The following is a 22,750-nucleotide window of genomic DNA, read 5'->3' on the forward strand; positions in this document are numbered from 1 at the left end:
AACATTAATATTAATTATTCTATTACCATTGGATTATATATCTATATAATATATACTTATACATATAATTAAATAATTATATATGTATAATCGTTGCATACATAGAGAATACGTTAATACTATGAAATATTGGCATATAATGTTTTGACTAAAGCAAAATTTTAGAGAAAATCTAGGTCTTCTATGTAATTGAAAATTAAAGTCTATTTTTCTATTTTTAACATTAAATAAACTCATTTCTTGTTTGCATGGCTGTTGTATGGGAAGTAGATTGTAGACAGTAAGAATTGAAGTATGTTGATAAGGAGTAAAATGATGCAAAGTCTAGGCTAAAGTAAGCGGTAGCTTGGAATGATATCTACCGTCAAGTACTATTGACAACGTGGATGCAGGGACAAGAAAGAAAAACAAATCTAGGTTTTTAGTTTGAGTAACCGAGTGACTGGTAGTGTCATTTGCTCAGGTGGAAAGGCGTGAGGGAGGAGGAGGTTTGGGGGTTGGTAGAGACAACATCAGTCTGGGCATCTTACATTTCAGGGCACGTTGTGGTTATGTGGTTCTACTAAGTAAGTAATTCAATATGTAAGTTTGGTTGGCCAAGGAGATTTTATATAAATGTAGGTGTCATCAAAAATATAGAAGTGGGTTAAGCTATAGGACTCTGTAAGTTGCAAGGAAAAGTGTTTTTACAAAGAAGAGAAGGGAATCCGTGGGAAAGGTTTTGGGGGAGTGCGAGTAGTTAAATATCACAAAGGCGAGGGTAAACCAGCCGAGGTGACTGAAAGGAGCAGAGAGTGAGGTAGGAGAACAACAAGGAATATGTGGTTTTAATAAAGGCAGAAGGAGAATGTGTTTTGAGGAGTTGTCAGTGGTCAATTGTGGTAAATTTAAATGAGATAGAAAGTAAGAAAAGAACAGAAAAGTGAACAATGGATTTGACAGTATGGAGGCCAACGATGAACTTGACACAAATGGAAGAAATTTGTTTTTTAAAATAGAAAACACATGTTTTTGATTCAAATAAAGCTATATAGATGAAAAGGATCCAAATCCCAGGAAAAACATTCTTGAGGTCAGCAGATAGGATGGATAGCTCAAGTAGAATGGTTTGATTTTGATTTGAATAAAGACACTTAGCTACAGTAAAAGGATGGTAAGTAGAGGGTATGGGGAAACTCAAGATTTATTTTTCCTCTCATATCTCATGTAGCACAGATCCTGGAGGTGAGGGTGAGTATATTTTGTACTGTCTTTGCCATTTTCAAACTATTTAATTTTCTTTTCCCTTTCAAACTCTCAACTCTTTTGTAGAATGCATCACCATACTTTACTCAAAATCTTTCATGTTGCTATCAACCATCAAATATATAGTAATCACACTGATTTGTTGAGGATTTTAGTACACAGATTATTTTATTTCTCCCCACCGTCACTTTTGGCTTCTCACTTTCTTGGTCGTCTTGACTTTAGTGATCTGTTTCTCTGCCTCAGTCTTGTCATAGATTCTTATGAACATACCCTTGGCTTGCTAACTCTCATAGATACACTACTGTTGAAAATCGACTTCAGGCATCTCATTCTCTGTCTGCTACTTCCCACTCCAGCAATTCTGCATCCTGGTAAAGTCCTACCACCAATTGGTGCTACCAGAATCTTCTCGATGTCAATCTGCCTTCCCTTATTTCCTCAGTTCTCTCTTACAAACTTAGAGACCGTGGACCTTCATTATCATCACTCACATGTTGGTACCCTTATCCTCCTAACCCTCCTCTCCTCTCATTGTCCATGACTGGTTAAACCCAACCCTCTCCTTTTTATGCATCTTCAAATACATAGATGAGAACAAAGCAAGACAGACAAACGGGATGACTGTTATTACATTAAGTCAATGGACATAAATCTCAAAGGGGCAACCCACGATGCTCAGCTATTCCATTATATTCTCCCTAGTATATGCATTTTTGTCTCTTCTAAAAAAAGGAATTCTCTCTCCTCCTCAAACCACCTTCTCCTCTCTGTCTTAGCTGACAACCTTGTCTCCTGTGCCATCAAGAAAACAGAAGCCATCAAAAATAACTTTGTAATATTCTCAAATACCTGTTGCTGCACAAAGACAATAATATTTGTTGATCTGTGGTCAGTTTTTTTGTAACATTTTCCTGTGCCTTCTCTTTCCTTTTTAAGTTTCTTGCATCTTGTTATATAGCAGACTAGTAGTAGATGATTCTATTTAATAATAGTAGTTGAACTACTATGGAAACAGAGAATACTTTCTGAAATTGGGTGTGTGTTTATCTGTTTGTTCATTTGTTCATTTGTGTAATTATTTGTTTTTAAATGAGAGTCCTTATTTCACCCACCTAGAAAGACAAGGACATTTGAAGATAGTCATTAATGAGGGAAGGGTGAATTTTGTATATGAATCAAAAAATAGCATAATTGAACAAGAATACAAGTAGAGTGGTAGTTATTTACTAATATTTAGATAGAGATATTTTGAGAAAAGCCTTTACATGCCAAAATATTTATGTAATTTGAGGCATTCTACTTTTTTAAAAAATTTTATTTTATATTGGATTATAGTTGATTTACAATGTTGTGTTAGTTTCAGGTGTACAGCAAAGTGATTCAGTTATACATGTATCCATTCTTTTTCAGATTCTTTTCCTATATAGGTTATTACAGAATATTGAGTAGAGTTCCCTGTGCTATACAGTAGGTCCTTGTTGATTATATCGTATATGTTAATCCCAAACTACTAATTTATCTCTCCTCCCACCTTTCCCCTTTGGTAACCATAAGTTTGTTTTCAAAGTCTGTGAGTCTGCTTCTGTTTTGTAAACAAGTTCATTTGTATCACTTTTTTAGATTCCACATATAAGTGATATCATATGATATACGTCTTTTTCTGTCTGACTTACTTCACTTAGTATGATAATCTCTAGGTCCATCCATGTTGCTACAAATGGCATTATTTCATTCTTTTTAATGGCTGAGTAATATTTCATTGTATATATATATATGTACCACATCTTCTTTATCCATTCCTGTGTTGATGGACATTTAGGCTGCTTCCATGTCTTGGCCATTGTAAATAGTGCTGCTATGCACATTGGGGTGCATGTATCTTTTCAAATTATGGTTTTCTCTGGCTATATGCCCAGGAGTGGAATTGTTGGACCATACGATAGTTCTATATTTAGTTTTTTTAAGCAGCCTTAATACTGTTCTCCATAGTGGTTGTACCAATTTACATTCCCACCAACAGTGTAGGAGGGTTCCCTTTTCTCCACACTGAGGGGTTCTGCTTTGAAACATGTCTGTGGAACCCTGGTCAAGGCCCCCGAGTGAGCAATATAAAAACAGAAAGGTTAAGACCAACCTGGTGTTATTAAGACAAAAGATGTTTCTAAGTATATGTGAATGGGTCAGATGTCTACATATGTTTCATTTTAGAGGGACCTCTAATCGTGACCAGGGCTACTAAATCTGATGTGAATGTTTTTTAGGAGCCACAGTTTGGAGTTTATAATAGCATATTCAAATCCACTGTGAAGATAATTATACTATTGTCTTTATTTTGTACTGTTGGACAGAAAAGCAGAGATTACTGACAAGCAGGTTATGAATCAACTGGAACATTGGTGAAGTTTTAAACTAGACATATTTTATGTTAGAATGACAGATCATGGAGTCAGCAGAATTTGGTGATTGGCTGTGCAATTAATGAAATAAATTCAGCAAATTATAATCAAACAAATATTGAAGTGTTTGTTTTTTTAAATATTCAATTAGGTATTCAATTGACAGAAACACAGACTTGGAGAGATACTTCAATATTGATGCCAACAGTGGAGTTATTACAACCGCCAAATCTCTGGATCGAGAGACAAATGCTGTTCATAATATCACAGTCCTTGCAATGGAGAGCCGTAAGTTGTAAGGTTTAACATTAAATTAGGATGGAGGACATTGAGAGTGGAGAATGGGTTGACATGAGTTTACAGTTTCGACTTGAATTTTACTAGGTGTTTGTTTGAATTCAGCAAAATTTTGAAATTTTCTAATTTCAAGCTGCGAAATATTTATATTCTCTAACTTTATTTGCTAATACTTACAGAGTTAGTGAAAAGAGGTTACCGTAAAATAATGCGCCCGAGTTACCCTCAGAGGGTTTCTGCTTGTTTTGTGGTCATACTTTATGTGCTGCATTTATGCTGACATGGGGTTGGTCCAGTAGTTTACAAAAAAATAGTAAATTGATCTCTAACCAAGACACCCAGATTTCAACATTCTCATATTGAACTAATTTTGGTCCTTGATAAGAAAAACATTGAGAGAACAATGCATAATTATATTGTGTGCATGTTATATACATATGTAATAGGTACATAATATATACACGTATTCATACAAAAATCGGCTCTAGCATCAAAGAATATTGAAATTCCTGGCTTATTTGTCACTGTGTGTGTATGACATTTGGATCAGAGTTTGCGTTGCTCCCTTTAAAGTCTACAGTGCTGTGGTTCTAGATTTTATTCAAGTCTTAGTCATTTCCTTATTAGATGGTGCTTTAGAGAGGCAAACATTTTTGGTTGATTCTAATCGTTTTAAATATGAGTTTCCTAAGTAAGATGGGGTTGGAGTAATAGCTTTACTCTGAGAACAAGCAGACCGTGGAGATATTGTGGGTTCAGTTCCAGGCACCACAGTGAAGGGAATATCACAATGAAGGAGTCACACAGATGTTTTGGTTTCTCAGTGCATATGAAAGTTGTGTTTATACTATACTGTAATCAGTTAAGTATATAATAAATAGCATTATGTCTAAAAAATCAGTGTTTACACTTTATTTAAAAAATACTTTATTGCCAAAAAATGCTAACTGTCATGTGATCCTTCAGCAAGTTATAGTAGGAACATAGGAACATCAAAGATCACTGATCACAGATCACCATAACACATATAATAATAATAAAGTTTGAAATCTTATGAGAATTACCAAAATGTGACAGAGACACAAGGTGAGCAAGTGTTATTGGAGAAATGGGACCAATTGACTCGCTTGATGAAGGGTTGCCACAAACCTTCAATTTGTAAAACACACAATATCTGCAAAGTGCATTCAGGTGAAGTGCAATAGAACGAGGTGTGCCTGTAAATGAAAAAAACGTTTTCCCGTTTATTAGAGAATCCATCTCAAATAGGAAGAGGCTATGTGGCCATCACTATACTTGACATCAATGACAACGCCCCTGAATTTGCCATGGACTATGAGACCACCGTTTGTGAAAACGCCCAGCCAGGCCAGGTGAGCGTCTCCAGAATACCACGCTCCTCGTTTGTGATTTCTTTAAAGATGCCCGGCGGTGGTTGCCTTTGAAATCCTGCCAGCTTTAAGATAAAATATAATCAGCGTGTTTCAGCAAAACTAACGCTTTGATGTGTAGCATCAACTAATATTAAAGGAACTTTCAAATTCTGTTTAATTGGGATGATGAAAATTCCTCTGGAAGAAAAGGTAAACGTTGTAAAAGCCGTGCTAAACGGTTAAGGGCTTAGGCTTTTTTAAGGAGAAATATAGCATGATAAGCTCGATTGGGCCGCTTCCCACATTACATAGCGGGGCTGAAGTACCTTGAAGTTGTACGAATTAAGTGTAGTGTAATCTCCTTGTGGTTTGGTCTACTCATCTATATTGTCAGTGTCCTGTGATGTTTACTGACATGGTATAATCAGTTGGTACAGCTTATTTCTGAGGTTCACAAAAGTAAACTCAAATATGAATTTTGAAAAGGACATGATATGATTTTCGGAGCCCTTTTTAGATTGGGTTCATATTAGTACACCTGACACCGCCGCCTCCCCCCTCTCCTCACACAGCTCATTCAGGAAGATGATATTTATCATCCGTGTAAAGTTGCTCTGTCCTACCTCACAAAACAGCTGAGCACACCAACATGCTTTCAAGTTTTACATTCTCTATTCCTAGGTTATCCAGAAAATCAGTGCTGTCGATAAAGATGAGCCATCCAATGGACACCAGTTTTATTTCAGCTTAACAACGGATGCAACGAATAACCACAACTTCTCATTGAAAGATAACAAAGGTAAGGTATAATTTCTTTTTGTCAGAGGAGGCAACAGGTAGAAGCTTTCTAAGCAAGTACTTTTTCTCACTCAGGAATGCTGATTATGTAATTTTTTTTTTTCTTCATACCAGCGAAGACATTAATTAAAGGGCAGTGAGCCCCTTAAGTAATTTTTATCTATGGATTTGCTGTCATGAAGAAGAAACTGCTACTTAAATCATTTTAGGCCTAAATCCAAAGAAGGGGGGAAGCCAGATCTCTCTCTGTCTTCTAGACATTTGCTTCCTTACTTGTATACCAAGCTCTTAATCCAGAGTATCTAATCAGTTGAGGACCAGCTAAATGCCTTAACAAGGATTATACTACCTAGGCATAACCTGAGAGGTTAGGAAAATAATTGGACTTAACACATTTCAACCTAAATCAACTTTGACTTAATATTTCAATGCCAACATCAGTTATTGTTTTATTTTTAACATAAAAATAAAAGTAATCCATGCAAATAACAAATATACTCTTTATGCAAAGAAATATAAAATTAAAAAAGAACAAAGAATTCCCTATCATCCCAAATCCCATTTCTCTGCTTCAAAGATAAACACTCTTAATCAGTTTTATAAATGTCATTATAGAAACATTTTTACAAATACCTATAGGTAGATTCTGGTTTTGCTCAATTATATAAACATATATATATACTTCTAGACATAGAGACAGTATATAGACAATTGTAAAAACTTTCAAAGGAAGCATGAGAACTTGCTATCTATTGTCTAATTTTGAATACTCTTCTTTCTCTCTCTCTCTCTGTATAAACAGAGAAAGGAGTATACCCCAACAATATAGGAAATGTAATTCTTCCAGTCTGAATGTGTTACTCAGCTTTCAGAAAAACAAAATGTAGAAATAAATTAGTTAAGTCTGGCTTATCTAAAAATACTTGCTTTCAGAAGATGGACATTATAAGTGCTTTTGCCTGAAGCCACCACTTATTTTACTGCAGGAAATTCAACTTTGGCCTCAGAAATTCAATCTGAAAATAATACGTTTCTGATCCCGCTCTCTGCTAAATGAGGATACTGTCTTTTCCCCATAGTAACATAAAAGGAAGCACATTCTCTATGTGGGTAATCCCAAACTCTCTGACTTAATCATAGTTGGAAAGGACAGTTCTCAGCATTTTGCATTCATCCAGCACAGATGCAGAGAGGGGAGTTTATGATTTTCCCAAGAAGGGTCTGAACGTTTCCCCCATTTGTCATCATCCAGTACCACGACTGTAGGACAGCACAGGCACTAAAATGGCTGGATTTCCAGGACACTGACACAGCCACACAACTGAAAGATTTCCCCAAGGGCAAGCCCAGAGCTCCCTCGTCTGCGGGAATCTTGGTGGAAAACATAAGGAATAGGAAGAAAGAACGTCAGTTCATCCGTTGACTTCCACTTTAGGAAGCACATACAGAACATGATGAATTTTATGATCTCTTTTGTGAACATTATGTTCCTCAACATGCGAACATTGCTGTAAATTTAAAAATCACATACATCAGATATTGGGGATTTTAGCATGTGCTCCTCAACCTGTCGTGTGTGTGTGTGTGTGTGTGTGTGTGATTTGATGTCAGGCATGTTAGGTTACAAATCAACAACTCTGAAAAAACTTTGTGTATCAAATCATAAATATGTATAACATCTGAATGGTTGGAAGGCAAAGACTGGGGGTGTGTGTGTCAAGGTACAGAAACATACTCAAGACAATATGCTTCAACAACTCCATGTGTAGTTTTTTAATGAACACTCTTGAATTCATACATTTTAAAATAAAAGATTTGTTTACATGAAAACCTACCAGCTGGAATCTGAAAACCAAACGCTTTTCTTCCACCACATTTATAATTCCAGTCTCACGTGTGCTTGCTGCTCTGTGCTGTGTGAGACAGAACAGATTTCAGCTTGCTCTTTCATTAGAGTATTGTTCATTCTTTCATGTCATTGGATAAAGCACACTGGGTAAAACTACGGTCCTGGTGTTCCTTCTTTTCCATTATATTTTCATTAATTGCTCTAAATTTTAAAATCACATAAATTCCATTATTAATTAATTAAGACAAGTTAACTGAACAAATCGTTAGCAGATTAAAAAATCTATTTCTGATATAGAAATCACAGTTGTGTCAAACAGACTTACTGATCACCGTTAAAAGTTTCATAATTACCATAATAGGTTAGATGAAACAGAATATTGAATATATTATAAATTAAACACAAATGACCTATTTTATCACTGACAAAATGTTTATATACATGGTGTTTTGGTAACCCTATGTACCAGTACGGATTTTTTAAAATTACACAATAATTCCTCTTTTGAATATCTATGCATACTCATTTTGATTAAAACTAGAGTGGCTTATTTTACTTCTTTCTATTTTGGGCTTGGAACTTGTCCAAGAAAAGATGGATTGGAAATTTCACCTATGCTCTCTGATGATGATGCAAAAATACTTAACCTGTTAATTTTTATTATCTTCTCTATAAGCATATGGTTTGAAATGTTAAGATTAGTAAAAAGGTATATTATATATAATTTTTACAAAGTTGCAGGTAATGTAATAAATGATGTATAAACATTTTCCCGTTCAGTTTTACTTTATAACTGTTTCTTTGGATATAACCATATAGCATGACCTAAATGTATTAAAATGTGTTCACATGAACCAATATTTGGAAATACAGCTCTCTGTCAAAAGAAGCTAAGGAGAGTGACTTAAGTCAGATAAAATTTTTTTTTAATTAATTATTTTTTTAACATCTTCATTGGAGTATAATTGCTTTACAATGGTTTGTTAGCTTCTGGTGTATAACAAAGTGAATCAGCTATACATATACATATATCCACATATCTCCTCCCTCTTGCATCTCCCTCCCACCCTCCCTATCCCACCCCTCTAGGTGATCACAAAGCACTGAGCTGATCTCCCCGTGCTATGCGGCTGCTTCCCACTAGCTATCTATTGGTAGTGTATATATGTCCATGCCACTCTCACTTCGTCCCAGCTTACCCTTCCCCCTCCCTGTGTCCTCAAGTCCATCTCTACATCTGTGTCTTTATTCCTGTCCTGGCCCTAGGTTCTTCAGAACCATTTTTTTTTTTTTAGACTCCATATATACGTGTTAGCATATGGTATTTGTTTTTCTCTTTCTGACTTACTTCACTCTGTATGACAGTCTCTAGGTCCATCCACCTCACTACAAATAACTCAATTTTGTTTCTTTTTATGGCTGAGTAATATTCCATTGTATATATGTGCCACATCTTCTTTATCCATTCATCTGTCGATGGACACTTAGGTTGCTTCCATGTCCTGGCTATTGTAAATAGTGCTGCAATGAACATTGTCATACATGACTCTTTTTGAATTTTGGTTTTCTCAGGGTATATGCCCAGTAGTGGGATTGCTGGGTCATATGGTAGTTCTATTTTTAGTTTTTTAAGGAACCTCCAAACTGTTCTCCATAATGAACTGTATCAATTTACATTCCCACCAAAAATGCAAGAGGGCTCCCTTTTCTCCACACCCTCTCCAGCATTTATTGTTTGTAGATTTTTTGATGTTGGCCATTCTGACTGGTGTGAGGTGATACCTCATTGTAGTTTTGATTTGCATTTCTCTAATGATTAGTGATGTTGAGCATCCTTTCATGTGTTTGTTGGCAATCTGTATAACTTCTTAGGAGAAATGTCTGTTTAGGTCTCCTGCCCATTTTTGGATTGGGTTGTTTTTTTGATATTGAGCTGCATGAGCTGCTGGTATATTTTGGAGATTAATCCTTTGTCAGTTGCTTTGTTTGCAAATATTTTCTCCCATTCTGAGGGTTGTCTTTTCGTCTTGTTTATGGTTTCCTTTGCTGTGCAAAAGATTTTAAGTTTCATTAGGTCCCATTTGTTTATTTTTCTTTTTATTTCCATTTCTCTAGGAGGTGGGTCAAGAAGGATCTTGCTGTGATTTATGTCATACAGTGTTCTGCCTGTGTTTTCCTCTAAGAGTTTGATACTGTCTGGCCTTACATTTAGGTCCTTAAAGTTTGGTGGGACAGAGTCCATCAGAAATCTTGTGTTCCATGCATTTGCTTTCTTTACTCTAGACAACACAGCCTCAATTCTCACCAGGAGAAATGGCTTCCGGAGACAGGAGCAATCTGTTTATTATCTGCCAGTCTTCATCGTGGACAGTGGATCACCGTCACTTAGCAGCACCAACACCCTCACCATCCGTGTCTGTGACTGTGATGCAGATGGGGTAGCCCAGACCTGCAACGCCGAGGCCTACGTCCTCCCTGCTGGCCTCAGCACGGGAGCCCTGATCGCAATACTGGCCTGTGTCCTGACGTTACTGGGTAGGTACTGTTTGCAGTGCTTGCTCTGTAAGAGCAGTCACAACACCATAGGTCAGAACTTCTTTCTTTTCCTCTTCATACCTTTTGAGAACATATGCAGATATTCTAATCCATGGTATTTGGGTCGCAGAGCAATCCATGATCATTGGCCACACTTTCCAGTGATAACTCAGAAAAATTATCAATTTCATTTTTTTAAAAACAGTGAAAATAAATGGCTTATGTTTAAAATTGAATTTTTTCAAGATTTTAAAAACATATACTATATCTCCCAGCTGTTTGCTTTAGAATTCCGGGAACTGTATTAGAGTAAAGAGAATTTTTTCTATGTTGCTTTGATAATATGTTTATTTTAGAAATAATGGCCTTGGGTGGAATCTATGATATTTAATTTCTTAAGACATGAACATTCTTTATATTAGTCTCTATTCTTGCCTGTGTGTTTGAAATACATAATGAAAAAAGACCAATGAATATGGGGGCTTAAAAAAAAGAAATGATGGCTTTATATCCTACCTCTCTTAAGAAAAGATTTAAAGTGGGTTTTATAATTATTTGCGAATCTTAAAAGGTTTGAAATTTCAGCCATGCAAAATTTCCCAAGAAGAATTTACATTTAATTGTACTTTTCCATGATTACTTTATTATGTGATTAAGTTAGATTTATAACTCAGAATTGCAGTTTTATAAGAGATTATGCAGCATCCTTTTAAAAATTGGGAGGTATCCAACATGGGCATTGGGTAATGGGTTTATTCCCTTACATTCTGTGAGGGCAAAGTGTACCTTCCTACAGCAAGGACAGTAAGCATTTAATTTTGCATCTGAGCCTGTACTCTGTGTTTTCTTGGGGTTTAATATAATTTGCAAATTCATTTATATTTTTGTAAATGCAGAATTTAGCAATGGGAGTCATAATTGTATAATGTTTAAAAACAAGATTTATGGAGTTCGATAAAACCTAGCTTTTATGACTGCCTCCAATATGTACTAGCTCTTCACCAGGGGAACATTACTTCTTCTAAGGCTAGCTTCTTAATCTCAAAGGGGAAAAGAATAGAACTAGACTCATAAGGTTGTTGTGAAAATTAAATGAGATAATTCATGTGCCAACCATCTAGTGAACATTCAATAAACTTTAAGCGTTATCAGTGAAGCAAGTTCTCAACCTATTAACCAAGCTAAGATATACTCACTAATACACTGTGTAAATGATCTCATAAAAATGGAAGTTATTATCTTCTATAACTTCAGCTAACCAAATAAATCTAGAAGGGAATAAACTTTTTTTTTTTCATATAGCTTCACATAGATCGCCAAAACTTTTAGAAATTCATTAGAAATGGCAAATAATTCCCAATTAAAGTCTAAGTAGAGTATAAGGGACTAAGTAAGTTTTGAAAAATATGGAACCATTGCAAAGTGCTTATTATTTCTCTGTCAGGTTTCAAAACATATTAATAAGAGGTAAGTTGTGTATTTATTTTATAGTAGCTGTATAACCTAGATGAGAAGATAAAGATTTTCCTTTGTGGTGTTTTTCTGTTTGTTTGTTTTTTAATTTTATTGGCATATAGTTGACTTACAATGTTGTGTTAGTTTCAGGTGTACAGCAAAGTGAATCTGTTTTTTATATATATAAAAGAATGGAGATATATATATATTTTTTCATCTTTTGATTCTTTTCCCATAAAGGTTATTACAGAATATTGAGTTCCCTGTGCTGCTCTGATCTTTATGATTTGTTTCCTTCTACTAACTTTAGATTTTTTGTTCTCTAGTTGCTTTAGGTGTAAGGTTAGGTTTGAGATTTTTCTTGTTTCCTGAGGTAAGATTTTATTGCTATAAACTTCCCTCTTAGTACTGCTTTTGCTGTGTTCCATAAGTTTTAGATCGTCATGTTTTTGTTGTCATTTCTCTCTAGGTATTTTTTTTTTATTTCCTGATTTCTTCAGTGATCCATTGGTTGTTTAGTAACATATTGTTTAGCCTCCACATGTTTGTGTTTTTTAGGGTTTTTTTCCTGTAAATTTATAATCTCATAGCATTGTTGTTTGAAAAGATGCTTGATATGATTTCAGTTTTCTTAAATTTACTGAGGCTTGATTTGTGGCCCAAGATGTGGTCCATCTTGAGAAGAAAGTGTATTCTGCTGCTTTTTGATGGAATGTCCTATAAATATTAATTAGGTCCATCTGGCCTAATGTGTCATTTAAGGCCTGTGTTTCCTTACTGATTTTCTGTCTGAACGATCTGTCCATTGGTGTAAGTGGGGTATTAAAGTCCCCCACCATTATTGTGTTACTGTCGGTTTCCCCTTTTATGGCTGTCAGAATTTGCCTTGTATATTGAGGTGCTCCTATGTTGGGTGCATATATATTTACAATTGTTATATCTTCATCTAGGATTGATCCCTTGATCGTTATGTAGTGTCCTTCCTTGTCTCTTGTAACAGTCTTTAAAGTCTGTTTTGTCTGAGTATTGCTACACCAGCTTTCTTTTGATTTCCATTTGCATGAAATGCCTTTTTCCATACCCTCATTTTTAGTATGTATGTGTTCCTAGATGTGAAGTGGGTCTCTTGTAGACAGCATATATACAGATGTTATTTTTCTATCCATTCAACCAGTCTGTCTTTTGGTTGGAATATGTAATCCATTTACATTTAAGGTAATTATTGATATATATGTTCTTATTGCCATGTGTTAATTGTTTTGGAATTGTTTTTTTAGGTCTTTTTTTCTTTTTCTTTTGTGATTTGATGACTATCTTTAGTGTTGTGTTTGGATTCCTTTTTTTGTGTGTGTATCGTTTTTTGGTTTGCAGTTCTTATGAGGTTTTGATATAGCTATATATATATATATATATATATATATATATATGTATGTGTGTTTGTGTGTATATATAGAGAGAGAGAGGAGGTTTCAAGTTTCTGGTCTCTTAATTTCAAATGCATTTCCCATTTCCTGTATTTGCACTCTCCTCTTCTCATGGTTGCTGGTTTTGATATCATATTTGTGTGTAGATGATTTCCTACTTTTACTGTACGTTTGCCTTTAGTGGTGAGCTTTCCCATTTGTGATTTTCTTGTTTCTAGTTGTGGCCACATTTTTTTTTTCTTTCCTGCCTAGAGAAGTTCCTTTAGTGTTTGTTGTAAAGCTGGTTTGGTGGTGCTGAATTCTCTTAGCTTTTGCTAGTCTGTAAAAATTTTGATTTCTCTGTTGCATCTGAATGAGAGCCTTGCTGGGGAATGAGAGCCTTGCTGGGTATAGTATTCTTCATTGTAGGTTTTTCCCTTTCATGACTTTAAATATATCATGCCACTCCCTTCTGGCCTGCAGAGTTTCTGCTGAGAAATCAGCTGATAACCTTATAGGGATTCCTTTGTATGTTGCTTTTCCCTTGCTGCTTTTAATATTTTTTCTTTGTATTTAATTTTTGTCAATTTGATTAATGTGTGTCTTGGCATGTTACTCCTTGGGTTTATCCCATATGGGACTTTCTGTGCTTCCTGAACTTGAGTGTTTCCTTTCTCATATTAGGGAAGTTTTCAGCTATAATCTCTTCAAATATTTTCTCAGGCCCTTTCTCTTCTACTTCTGGGATCTCTATAATGTGAATGTTGGTGTGTTTAATGTTGTTTTAATGTTTTGTGTGTTTGTGGTCTCCTTTTTGCAGGCTGCAGGTTTGTATAACTTGACTAGCTTATCACAGACAGTTTAGATTATACCTTACTTCAAAGGAGTAGGATAAAATTGTATTACCTAGAATTTAATCATACACAGCAGTTAACTTCTTTGATTTTTTTAAAGGGTGTCTCTCTAATGAAGCCTACTTCATTTTAGAAAATACTTTCATCTGTGACTTAGGCATTCCTTGCAATTTATATTTCTTGGTGATTCTAATTCATTTAAAATAATTACGTAGCTGTTACTGAAAGTGAAATAGTTGTATTAGACTTCATTCTTGCATATGATATATATGAGTGTGTGTGTACCATACATATATTTCAGGGTAAAGTCATAGGTTTGGGGGATTTTAAGTATGACTACTCTTTTTGTTAAATTTGAGCATTTTCCTTATAGAGACGCTAGTTGAGGGATGCCTCTTGCATTTCTAAAAATCAAATGTTTATGTTCCATAGTTTATTCATTTTTTAAAAGTTTCTGCAAGTCTACAAGAACAAGTCAAAACAGAGCCTACTGTACTGAAATACAGTTTGGAACCAGGTGCTTCTGTCTACAGTTTCCTTTTCCCAGTAAGGATTCTGCCTAGTAATCTGTATGTTCAAATGTTAGCATTTCAGTTCAGAAAGAGTCTCTTTGCACCTGATTTCTTAACTTTTTAGAGCAGATAACCAGGACCTTTTACTCTTTTGGTTCTGTCTCTTCTGTTATAGGCTCTGGGTTTTTACGACAGGTGCCACAGCCAGTACTCAGGGGTGCAGATGGGATGCACAGCCTGGCATGAACCTGACTTCTGATGCACAAATGACTCATTTTTTACACCACCTCATTTCTAGACACTAGGTATCAGTGTTTGTAACTCATTCCTTTTCAGGGTTCCGAACAAATATTGTTAGAAAAAAGCAAGGTGAAGAGGGGAGAAGAATTTGAGGATCAAGTTCCGTTTAAGAGTGAAACTGGGGACACATCTGCACTTCAGACGCCTGAAAAAGCATGCTTCACTACATGCCAAGTTTGTGTTCCACTGATGTGACAAATTAAAGCTACTTGTAACTTTAGAAGGCGGTGTACTGAAGGCGGTGTACTGAAGGTTTCAGAATATTACTGGGAGGCATCACAGAAATCATTTCCAGCCCTTTGCAGAGGAGGAAAAGGAGGTACACTTTAGTGGCCGTTAAGTCATCAGATTCTAGGTCTCCTTTTCTCAATCACTGCTTTTGGATTAAAAGAAATACACCTTGAAAGTATTTTTTTAAAAGCTGTTCACATGTAGTTCTTTTTTTTCTCAAGATTTGAAATGAAATTGGATTTGTCACCTGTATTTGTATTCTTCTAACTTTCACCTGTATTTGTATTCTTCTAACTTTATGGGTGAATTCTTTTCTGATTTCTCTCTCCTTCTCACTCTTGCTGTCATCCTAATTTATTTGCACCTGAATTCTCTCAGAGATGATCCAAAAATCAGAACATGAGGTTTCTTTTATTTACACTGAGTACACTTGAACGGGAGATGTTATTTTCATATTCAAAGTTCATGATAAAATTATCAAGCAGATGCCTCAATTATTTTTCATGTAGAAAAATGTCATCAATATATGGCAAGATAGTTTAGTATTCTAAGGCTTGAATAACTATTTTACTCCAACACAAATTTCATTATGCATTTTTATCATAATTAATTTTTTTTTCATTTTTTAAATTTTTTTTTTTAGCCACGCCTCACACCATAGGGGATCTTAGTTCCCTGACCAGGGATCGAACCCATGTCTCCTGCATTGGAAGCATTGAGTCATAACCACTGGACCACCAGGGAAGTCCTGTCATAGTAAAATTTGTAATTGTTGATATACCCAGTTTTTTTCCTATGAGGCTGAAAGCACTTAAAAAATAAAACCCAAAATCTATGAATGACTGACCTTAAATAATTACTTCAGTGGTTTTTCCAGAAATAACTGGAAAGTATTTCAGTTGTTTTAATGTATGGTGTCAATATTAAATATTGCACATCTATTCAGAGAATATTACAGCTAGTTTCTTTCTGTTAGTCTGTACAGAGGAGCTTTTTCCTGTTCACTAAAACTGCCACTGAATTGACTATATATTAAGTTTTGTTCTTTCCCTATTTCAACCTTTAGGTCCAAGTAATTGAAGTCCTATAACATCCCCTCTAGCTCTTCAGACACAGTGGGGATTAATTAGACTGGCCCACCTCCAGGTTTGAGAAGGCATTTGTGGAAACCACTGTCTACTACATGGAATTCAAGCTTTTCCAGTTCCAGTGTGTCCAGGGTAGCCAGCTGGATGTTTAGCTGTCATGCATCTTTTCGCTTTTCTTCCCTGATCTACCAAGACCTAAACGGTATTTGCTCTGCTCTTAACTGTGGAGACCATTCATGATTTGGTTCAACAGGAAACTATTTTCCTGGTTTTGTAAGTGATAGTGTTACTTAAGCAAAAAATATTAAATTGCAGAGAAAAATATGAGGGCAATATGTAAAAGATAAATCCCCCTCATAATCTGTAATGAAAGAACATATTTGACATAGCAGTCCTAGTGGTAATAGCAGATGTGTTTCTTTTCAAACAAACAAGTGCAAGCATACTAAACAATGAATTACACTGAACAAGTTCATACTAAGTGCTTTACAAGTGTTGTCTAATTTAATTCTCATGTCATATTTCCTAAGCAGGTATTATTAAGTATTGTTATTGCTATTCCTACTTTTTGTATGAGAGAACTGTATATTAGTAGAGACATGTACAATGTTATAAGGTGTCAGACCCAGGACCCAAACACAGCCCAGACTGCCTTCTGGATGTCCTCTATAAGGTATTTTTCCCTATGTATTTTCTAATCTGAAAGACCTGTGTGTCTCTGGAAGCACCTGTAGATCTGTGGCTATGGCAACTCCATCTTTGTTTCACATAGTGGCTTTAGGACGTCTTTGGTGAACTCTGAGTGTCTAATTTAAAATGTCCTCCACTCACACAATTCTAAACATGTTCTCTCAAGGTTGGGAGTATGTTAAATATGAGATTATGCTTCATTACAACCAAAATATACCAATTGCCTTTGGGCATAAAATATTCATTGTACTTAGGTCAGTTTTTCTCTCTGTCTCACATGAGCCTTAAATGAAATTTAAACTAACTCACATATTTAATGGAGAGGAATTTTGTGATACTTGTTCTGGGAAAAGGAAGGATCAATTTCAGTTGTGATTAAACTTCTTCCTGTCTTGAGACATGAAAAACAGTATCTCACATATGCAGATATTTTGCAAATCTCTGGTTTGGATCTTAAACAGCAGATCTAGATAGGTACAGTCATTGTTCTGGTGGACTGCTGACATGAGAAATCTGAAATTATCATACACTGAACAATCGTCCTACGTTCCTATCTCTTATCTTGATTTAGTGCCTACTTAAGTGTTTTTTGAGTGTAATCAGTCAGCCTTCCCTCTTCTGTGTGTTCCATCCTCCATAGCCAATCAGTCCCTAAGTGCTGTTAATTTTACTTTGGTTCTTGAATCTGTGTCTTTCTCTCCCTTGATGTTGCACCTGATTTTGTCCATGGTCCATCTTTCCGCTCCTGAATTATGGTAATTTCCCCAGTCTCTGTCAGCTCCAATCCAGGACCACAGAGAGAGTAAGCTTTTTAAAAGCAAATGTGATTGCGACGTGCCCAGCCTAAAATAAGATTTCTGTGTCTTGCCATTGTCTACAGACTAGAATCACCTTCTGTCTATGACCTAACTGCTCCCTCCCAGTTCAGCCTTTTCTCTCTCCACTCACAGTGTACTTTAGTCAAATTGCAGAGTTGCACTTTCTCAGACTCATCCTGCTTTGTTTTACCTCTTCTTATATGCCTTGCTTCTTCTTCCTGGAATACCTCTCCCCAGAATCCACAAATAGTAACTCCTTTTTTGTAGTCAAGACTTACTTCCTTTGCTTCTGAGTCCAAGTTGGGTACTGTTCCTATGGGCTGCATAACACCTTGTATAAAACAGTCTTAGAGCATCCTTCATGGCTGATTGGTTTGCCTCTCTGTCTATCTCCTCTGGTGGACTCCTGCTTTTGGAGGCAATGACCAAGCATTATTTCATCATTGTATACATAGCATCTCATAAAATGCTGATGTGAAATAGAGAAGGCATATGATACATGCATACTGAATGAATCCATGAATGTTTAGATGTACTCAGTAGTAGAAAAGAACATTAGATTTTGTTATTTATCCATAAGTATTTACATTGGACCTGAATTTTCCCATTTCATAACATTCTATTCTACAGTTTTAGGCCTTTTGAGATCCAGCCTATTTCTCTAATTTTTTCTGGAAAATTGATATGGCACAGGTTAAAAGTATTTAGATTATATTTTCAGATTAATAGCCCTGGAGTTATACATGGGCTCAAGAAAAAAAGATAATATATGATTTTTAGAGTCTAAAGAGAGAAAAATTATTGCAGTTGAGAATAAGGATACTTTAAAATTCAGTTTAAATTTCAGTTAAAAATGCTATATTTGATATCTAATTTATCTCAATCATACACTTGAATTTTGTTAATTACAAATCTTTATTCTTTGTGACTACAAAGAATAGAGTGGGTTCATAAGTGCACATTCAACGTTTGGCCCTCTGTTACTGGGGATCTGATATATCTGATTACACAGCACATAAATCCAGACAAAATGATAAGTTGACTTCTCTCATCCTTTAAATCTTTTGCTTAGATGTCATCTGCAGCGACATCCATCTGTGATCACAGCGCGAATGCACTAGTACCCCTGTATTTTTCCTGTCATATCACTTTTGAAAACATAATTTCTTTGCTCGAAACATTTCAGAAGCGTCACGTGTACTTACCTGAAATCCAAATGTTCCTCAGAGTCCACAAAGCAAGGCACATTCTGACACCTACTCACCTCCTGATGGCCTCAGGCTATCTGATCCTTCACTCCCCCAGTAGGAAGCGCCACATGGCCTGTTTTTCCATGAGATTCAAACATGCCACCATGTTCCTGAAACCTTCTGTTTCCCTTCACCCCGTTGGTCTCATACTATTCTTTATGCCCCAGCTCAGTATTACCTTCAAAGAGGGAATGTCCTCACCCACCGATTAAATTAGGTGCTCCTCATGCCCATGAATCTTTATCACGAAAACCTGTGTGTTTCCTTTGTAGCACATATCACTATTAGTAAATGTTTACCTTGCTCAAATATAAAAGCACCTTGAGGGTAATGACCTTAATATCTTTTTAAAACCATTATATTTTCAAGGCCTAGCATAGGGCACCCAGGAGGAAAAATATTTTTGGGAATCAGTGAATAGTACTTATCACACTCTACTGCTTATTTTACTACCTTTGTTATATATTTTAAGCCCCTCATGAATAGGCCTGGTATCTCTATTATTCATTATTATACCACCCAATAAATGGAAGAGAGTAGATACCAAACACATTAACTAAATTAACTGAGGGTTATCAAAATCACATGTGTGTGAATGGTAAAATGTATGTTTCTTTCTGTGCACCACTTATATGACTCAAATTTTAGCAAGACCACAAAGATAGGAACTGAACTGTGTAAGAATTTATTATAGAAATTTAGAAAAACAAAATTTTTAACAAAATCACATAGTGCTTACTATGTGCAGCACTATTTAAGTACTATACAAATATAAACTCACTTAATCTTTGTAAAGTTACTATGAGACATTTTCTTTGAAGTAAGTACTATTATTTCCATTTTGGAGAGGAGGAAACAGGCAGGGGGAAGTAGAAGTTATTTAAAAGCTAAGTTTACTTGCCCATTGATGTGGATAATTATAAAAAATTACTGAACTTGTAATTCTGATTGTGCTAGCAATTTTTCATTTAGGTCATTTTTCAGTTACACCTAATAAATAAATACATAATTGTAGTATAATAATTTTCACCATTCAATATGTCATTTGGTAATAAAATCTCCTACTATAAGAGTAGTATACCTTAAGACCATATGCAGTTAAGATTTTTCTAGTATTTCCAAATCTTTTGTTTAGATCAACTGTCCAAAAGAAATACATCCTGATTCACAAGTGTGAAACACGTATGTAATTAAAAATTTTCAAGGAACCTCATTAGCAAAAACTTCTTAAAAAGTGAAATAAATGCTAATAATATATTTAATTTAATGCAGCATAAACTATCATAATTTTAACATGTATTAATAAAATTATTAATATATTTTACTTAACAAATTAAGTCTTCAACATCACATGGACATTTTACACTTAGAGCACATCTCAATTCACATTTTAAATAGCAATAGCCACATTTCAAATGCTTGTTCACCGCTTGTGGCTCATGGCTACCATGTTGAACAGTGAAGATTTAGACAAGTCTTTTATGACTAATAAGAAATTCTGAATGTTTATGAAGACCACAGAGCAAATAGTGTTTCTTGGTGAAGGCTGGCTCATCCTTCAAGTCTTACCTTAGTGTCATCTTGTGTGTGTTCTCTGAGCATCCTGGCTGTACCTTCTTATACATATTTTCTTAGCGTATATTATAATGCTATATAATTGCATTATATAATAATTGATTTTTTTCTTATATAAAATATTGAACTTAATGGCAAGAGCTATCTGCATATCTCCATAGTAGCTTGCCTGTACTTTGTCAATTTAACAAATATTTATTGAAATCTTAGTATCAGGTACTGTTTTTTTGTGCTCTAGATATATCTGTGCAGAATGAGATCACTGCCCTTATGGGGCTTACAGTTTTTGAAAGTCTGTGCTCAGTAAAAATATTGTTGAATTAAATGAAATTCAGGCACTAACCTTTTGAAAGAAGTCTATAACAACGGGTTAATCTTAAGAAACTGATGTTTAACAGGTTTAGATATAGTCTTGCAAATTAAAACAAAAACCTTTTACAGATTTTTAAGGATGGGGAAAACTGACCTGATGGTAGTATACATGACTGAGTGGTTTAAAATGAACCCCAGACTCAATATTTGAAATATGTTAATACATGAATGGAAGAAGTTGTTCTTTAATGTAAGTAGCCTCACTTAGAAGTTGGTACCATTTTGTGGTGATCAGATTACATCTGCAGAATTCTATTAAGTTCTGGGTAAATAATTCTACTGTTAACCGCTGGGAAAGTGGGTTAGGAAAATACGACTAAAATACTGCCAAGGTGATTCAGTAAAAAGCATGTTCCAGGTTAACTGTCTGGATATGTATCTGACACACACCACAGTGAAGGTTAGAATAAAGGAGTTCACTAACTTATAGTATCAACTTCTAAATTTTTCTCCATCTTCTGTTCTGTTTCTCTCGGGTTTGGGAGACTGGTGCTCTCCTGGTCTGCGTGCTTCTTTGCACCCATGCGTGTCTGTACCTTCATACAGCGAATTTCATGACGACTTGCACTCTATTTATCTGTGTATGTATAGCCTACACAGTGAGCTACTTGGATGCAGGGAACCGCTCGTTATATTTTGTCAGCGCCCAGCACTATTTCCTACATACTGAAATGCTTGGAGAATGTTACATCAAATATTAGGAAACTGAATTCTAAACTCAGAAATCAGGTCAACATTATGCATTCTAACTTCTTTTCTCACATCTACTCTTCCCTACTTCCTTGGTCCAATCAGAATGAATTTTTTCAAAAAATACACCTGATCATATTGTGATCATATTGTGCCCTCCTTAACGCTAGTTGGCTCGTGGGCTGGCAGGTGCCTGTGTCTCCTGGCTTCCCTCCCGTTTCTTTCTTTGCTCTCCACCCACACGTTGGCCTCACACCTTTGCTCACTGGTCGACTGTGCCGAGAATATTCTTCCATATCACATCTCCACCCTCAGCCTTCGGTTACTCTGCCTTAAGGCCTCCTCTAACCTGTTTCCCCTAATACATAGCCTTAGAAGATCATACTTCCCTCTTTAGGAATAATTATCACTGTTCTACTTTTACATACAGTTGTCTTGTGTGATAAATATTTGTCCACCCCATTTAATTATAAGTTCCATCAGGAAATGTGTCACGTCTACTGCTATGTGCACCATTGTATCACTATACCAAATGCATAAAATGGTTAGCACATCATTGTGAAATAGATATATAAATTCACAAACCAGCACGATCCAAGTACATCTAGACTTCAACTAGACCTAAAACTTTCCTTCTGTCTCCACTCAGTAGTCCATATGATAGAAAAGACGTATGATAAAACCTCTTAAAATATAAAATCTTGTGCTTACTTAGGCAGAAAATATTCCTTTTAATACAGCGATTATCCCCATAACCTCTGAAGAACAGTTAATACTTGTTCTACGTAAAGGTCAAAATTTATTTTTTATAGCATGCTCAAGCAGTTAGAAATTAATATTCTCCCAAGTCATTGAAATGTTAAACTGTCTAACCTTCTAAAACACTTCACATTTTTTTCTCAGCTTCAGGCAAGATTGGGAAATAAGACAAACTCCATAAGATATTAATATCCTTAATGGGCATTGGACCCATGGGCTGATGCACCCCTGGGTTCTCACATTTCACTTTTACTAAA

At 35.5% G+C, this 22,750-nt stretch overlaps 1 protein-coding gene across 1 annotated transcript in view; it reads left to right on the forward strand.

The window, feature by feature from the left end:
- The window catches only part of CDH7 (cadherin 7), a 123,391-nt gene that overhangs the window by 96,290 nt on the left and 4,351 nt on the right, over positions 1 to 22,750 (forward strand). The window contains exons 8-11 of the mRNA XM_036874126.1: positions 3,796 to 3,932; positions 5,193 to 5,314; positions 5,996 to 6,113; positions 10,245 to 10,496. Coding sequence (XP_036730021.1) covers positions 3,796 to 3,932; positions 5,193 to 5,314; positions 5,996 to 6,113; positions 10,245 to 10,496 — 629 coding nt within the window. The remainder of the gene's footprint in view (positions 1 to 3,795; positions 3,933 to 5,192; positions 5,315 to 5,995; positions 6,114 to 10,244; positions 10,497 to 22,750) is intronic.

The sequence above is a fragment of the Balaenoptera musculus genome, chromosome 14 (genome assembly GCF_009873245.2).
Source record: "Balaenoptera musculus isolate JJ_BM4_2016_0621 chromosome 14, mBalMus1.pri.v3, whole genome shotgun sequence".
NCBI classification, from domain to species: domain Eukaryota; kingdom Metazoa; phylum Chordata; class Mammalia; order Artiodactyla; family Balaenopteridae; genus Balaenoptera; species Balaenoptera musculus.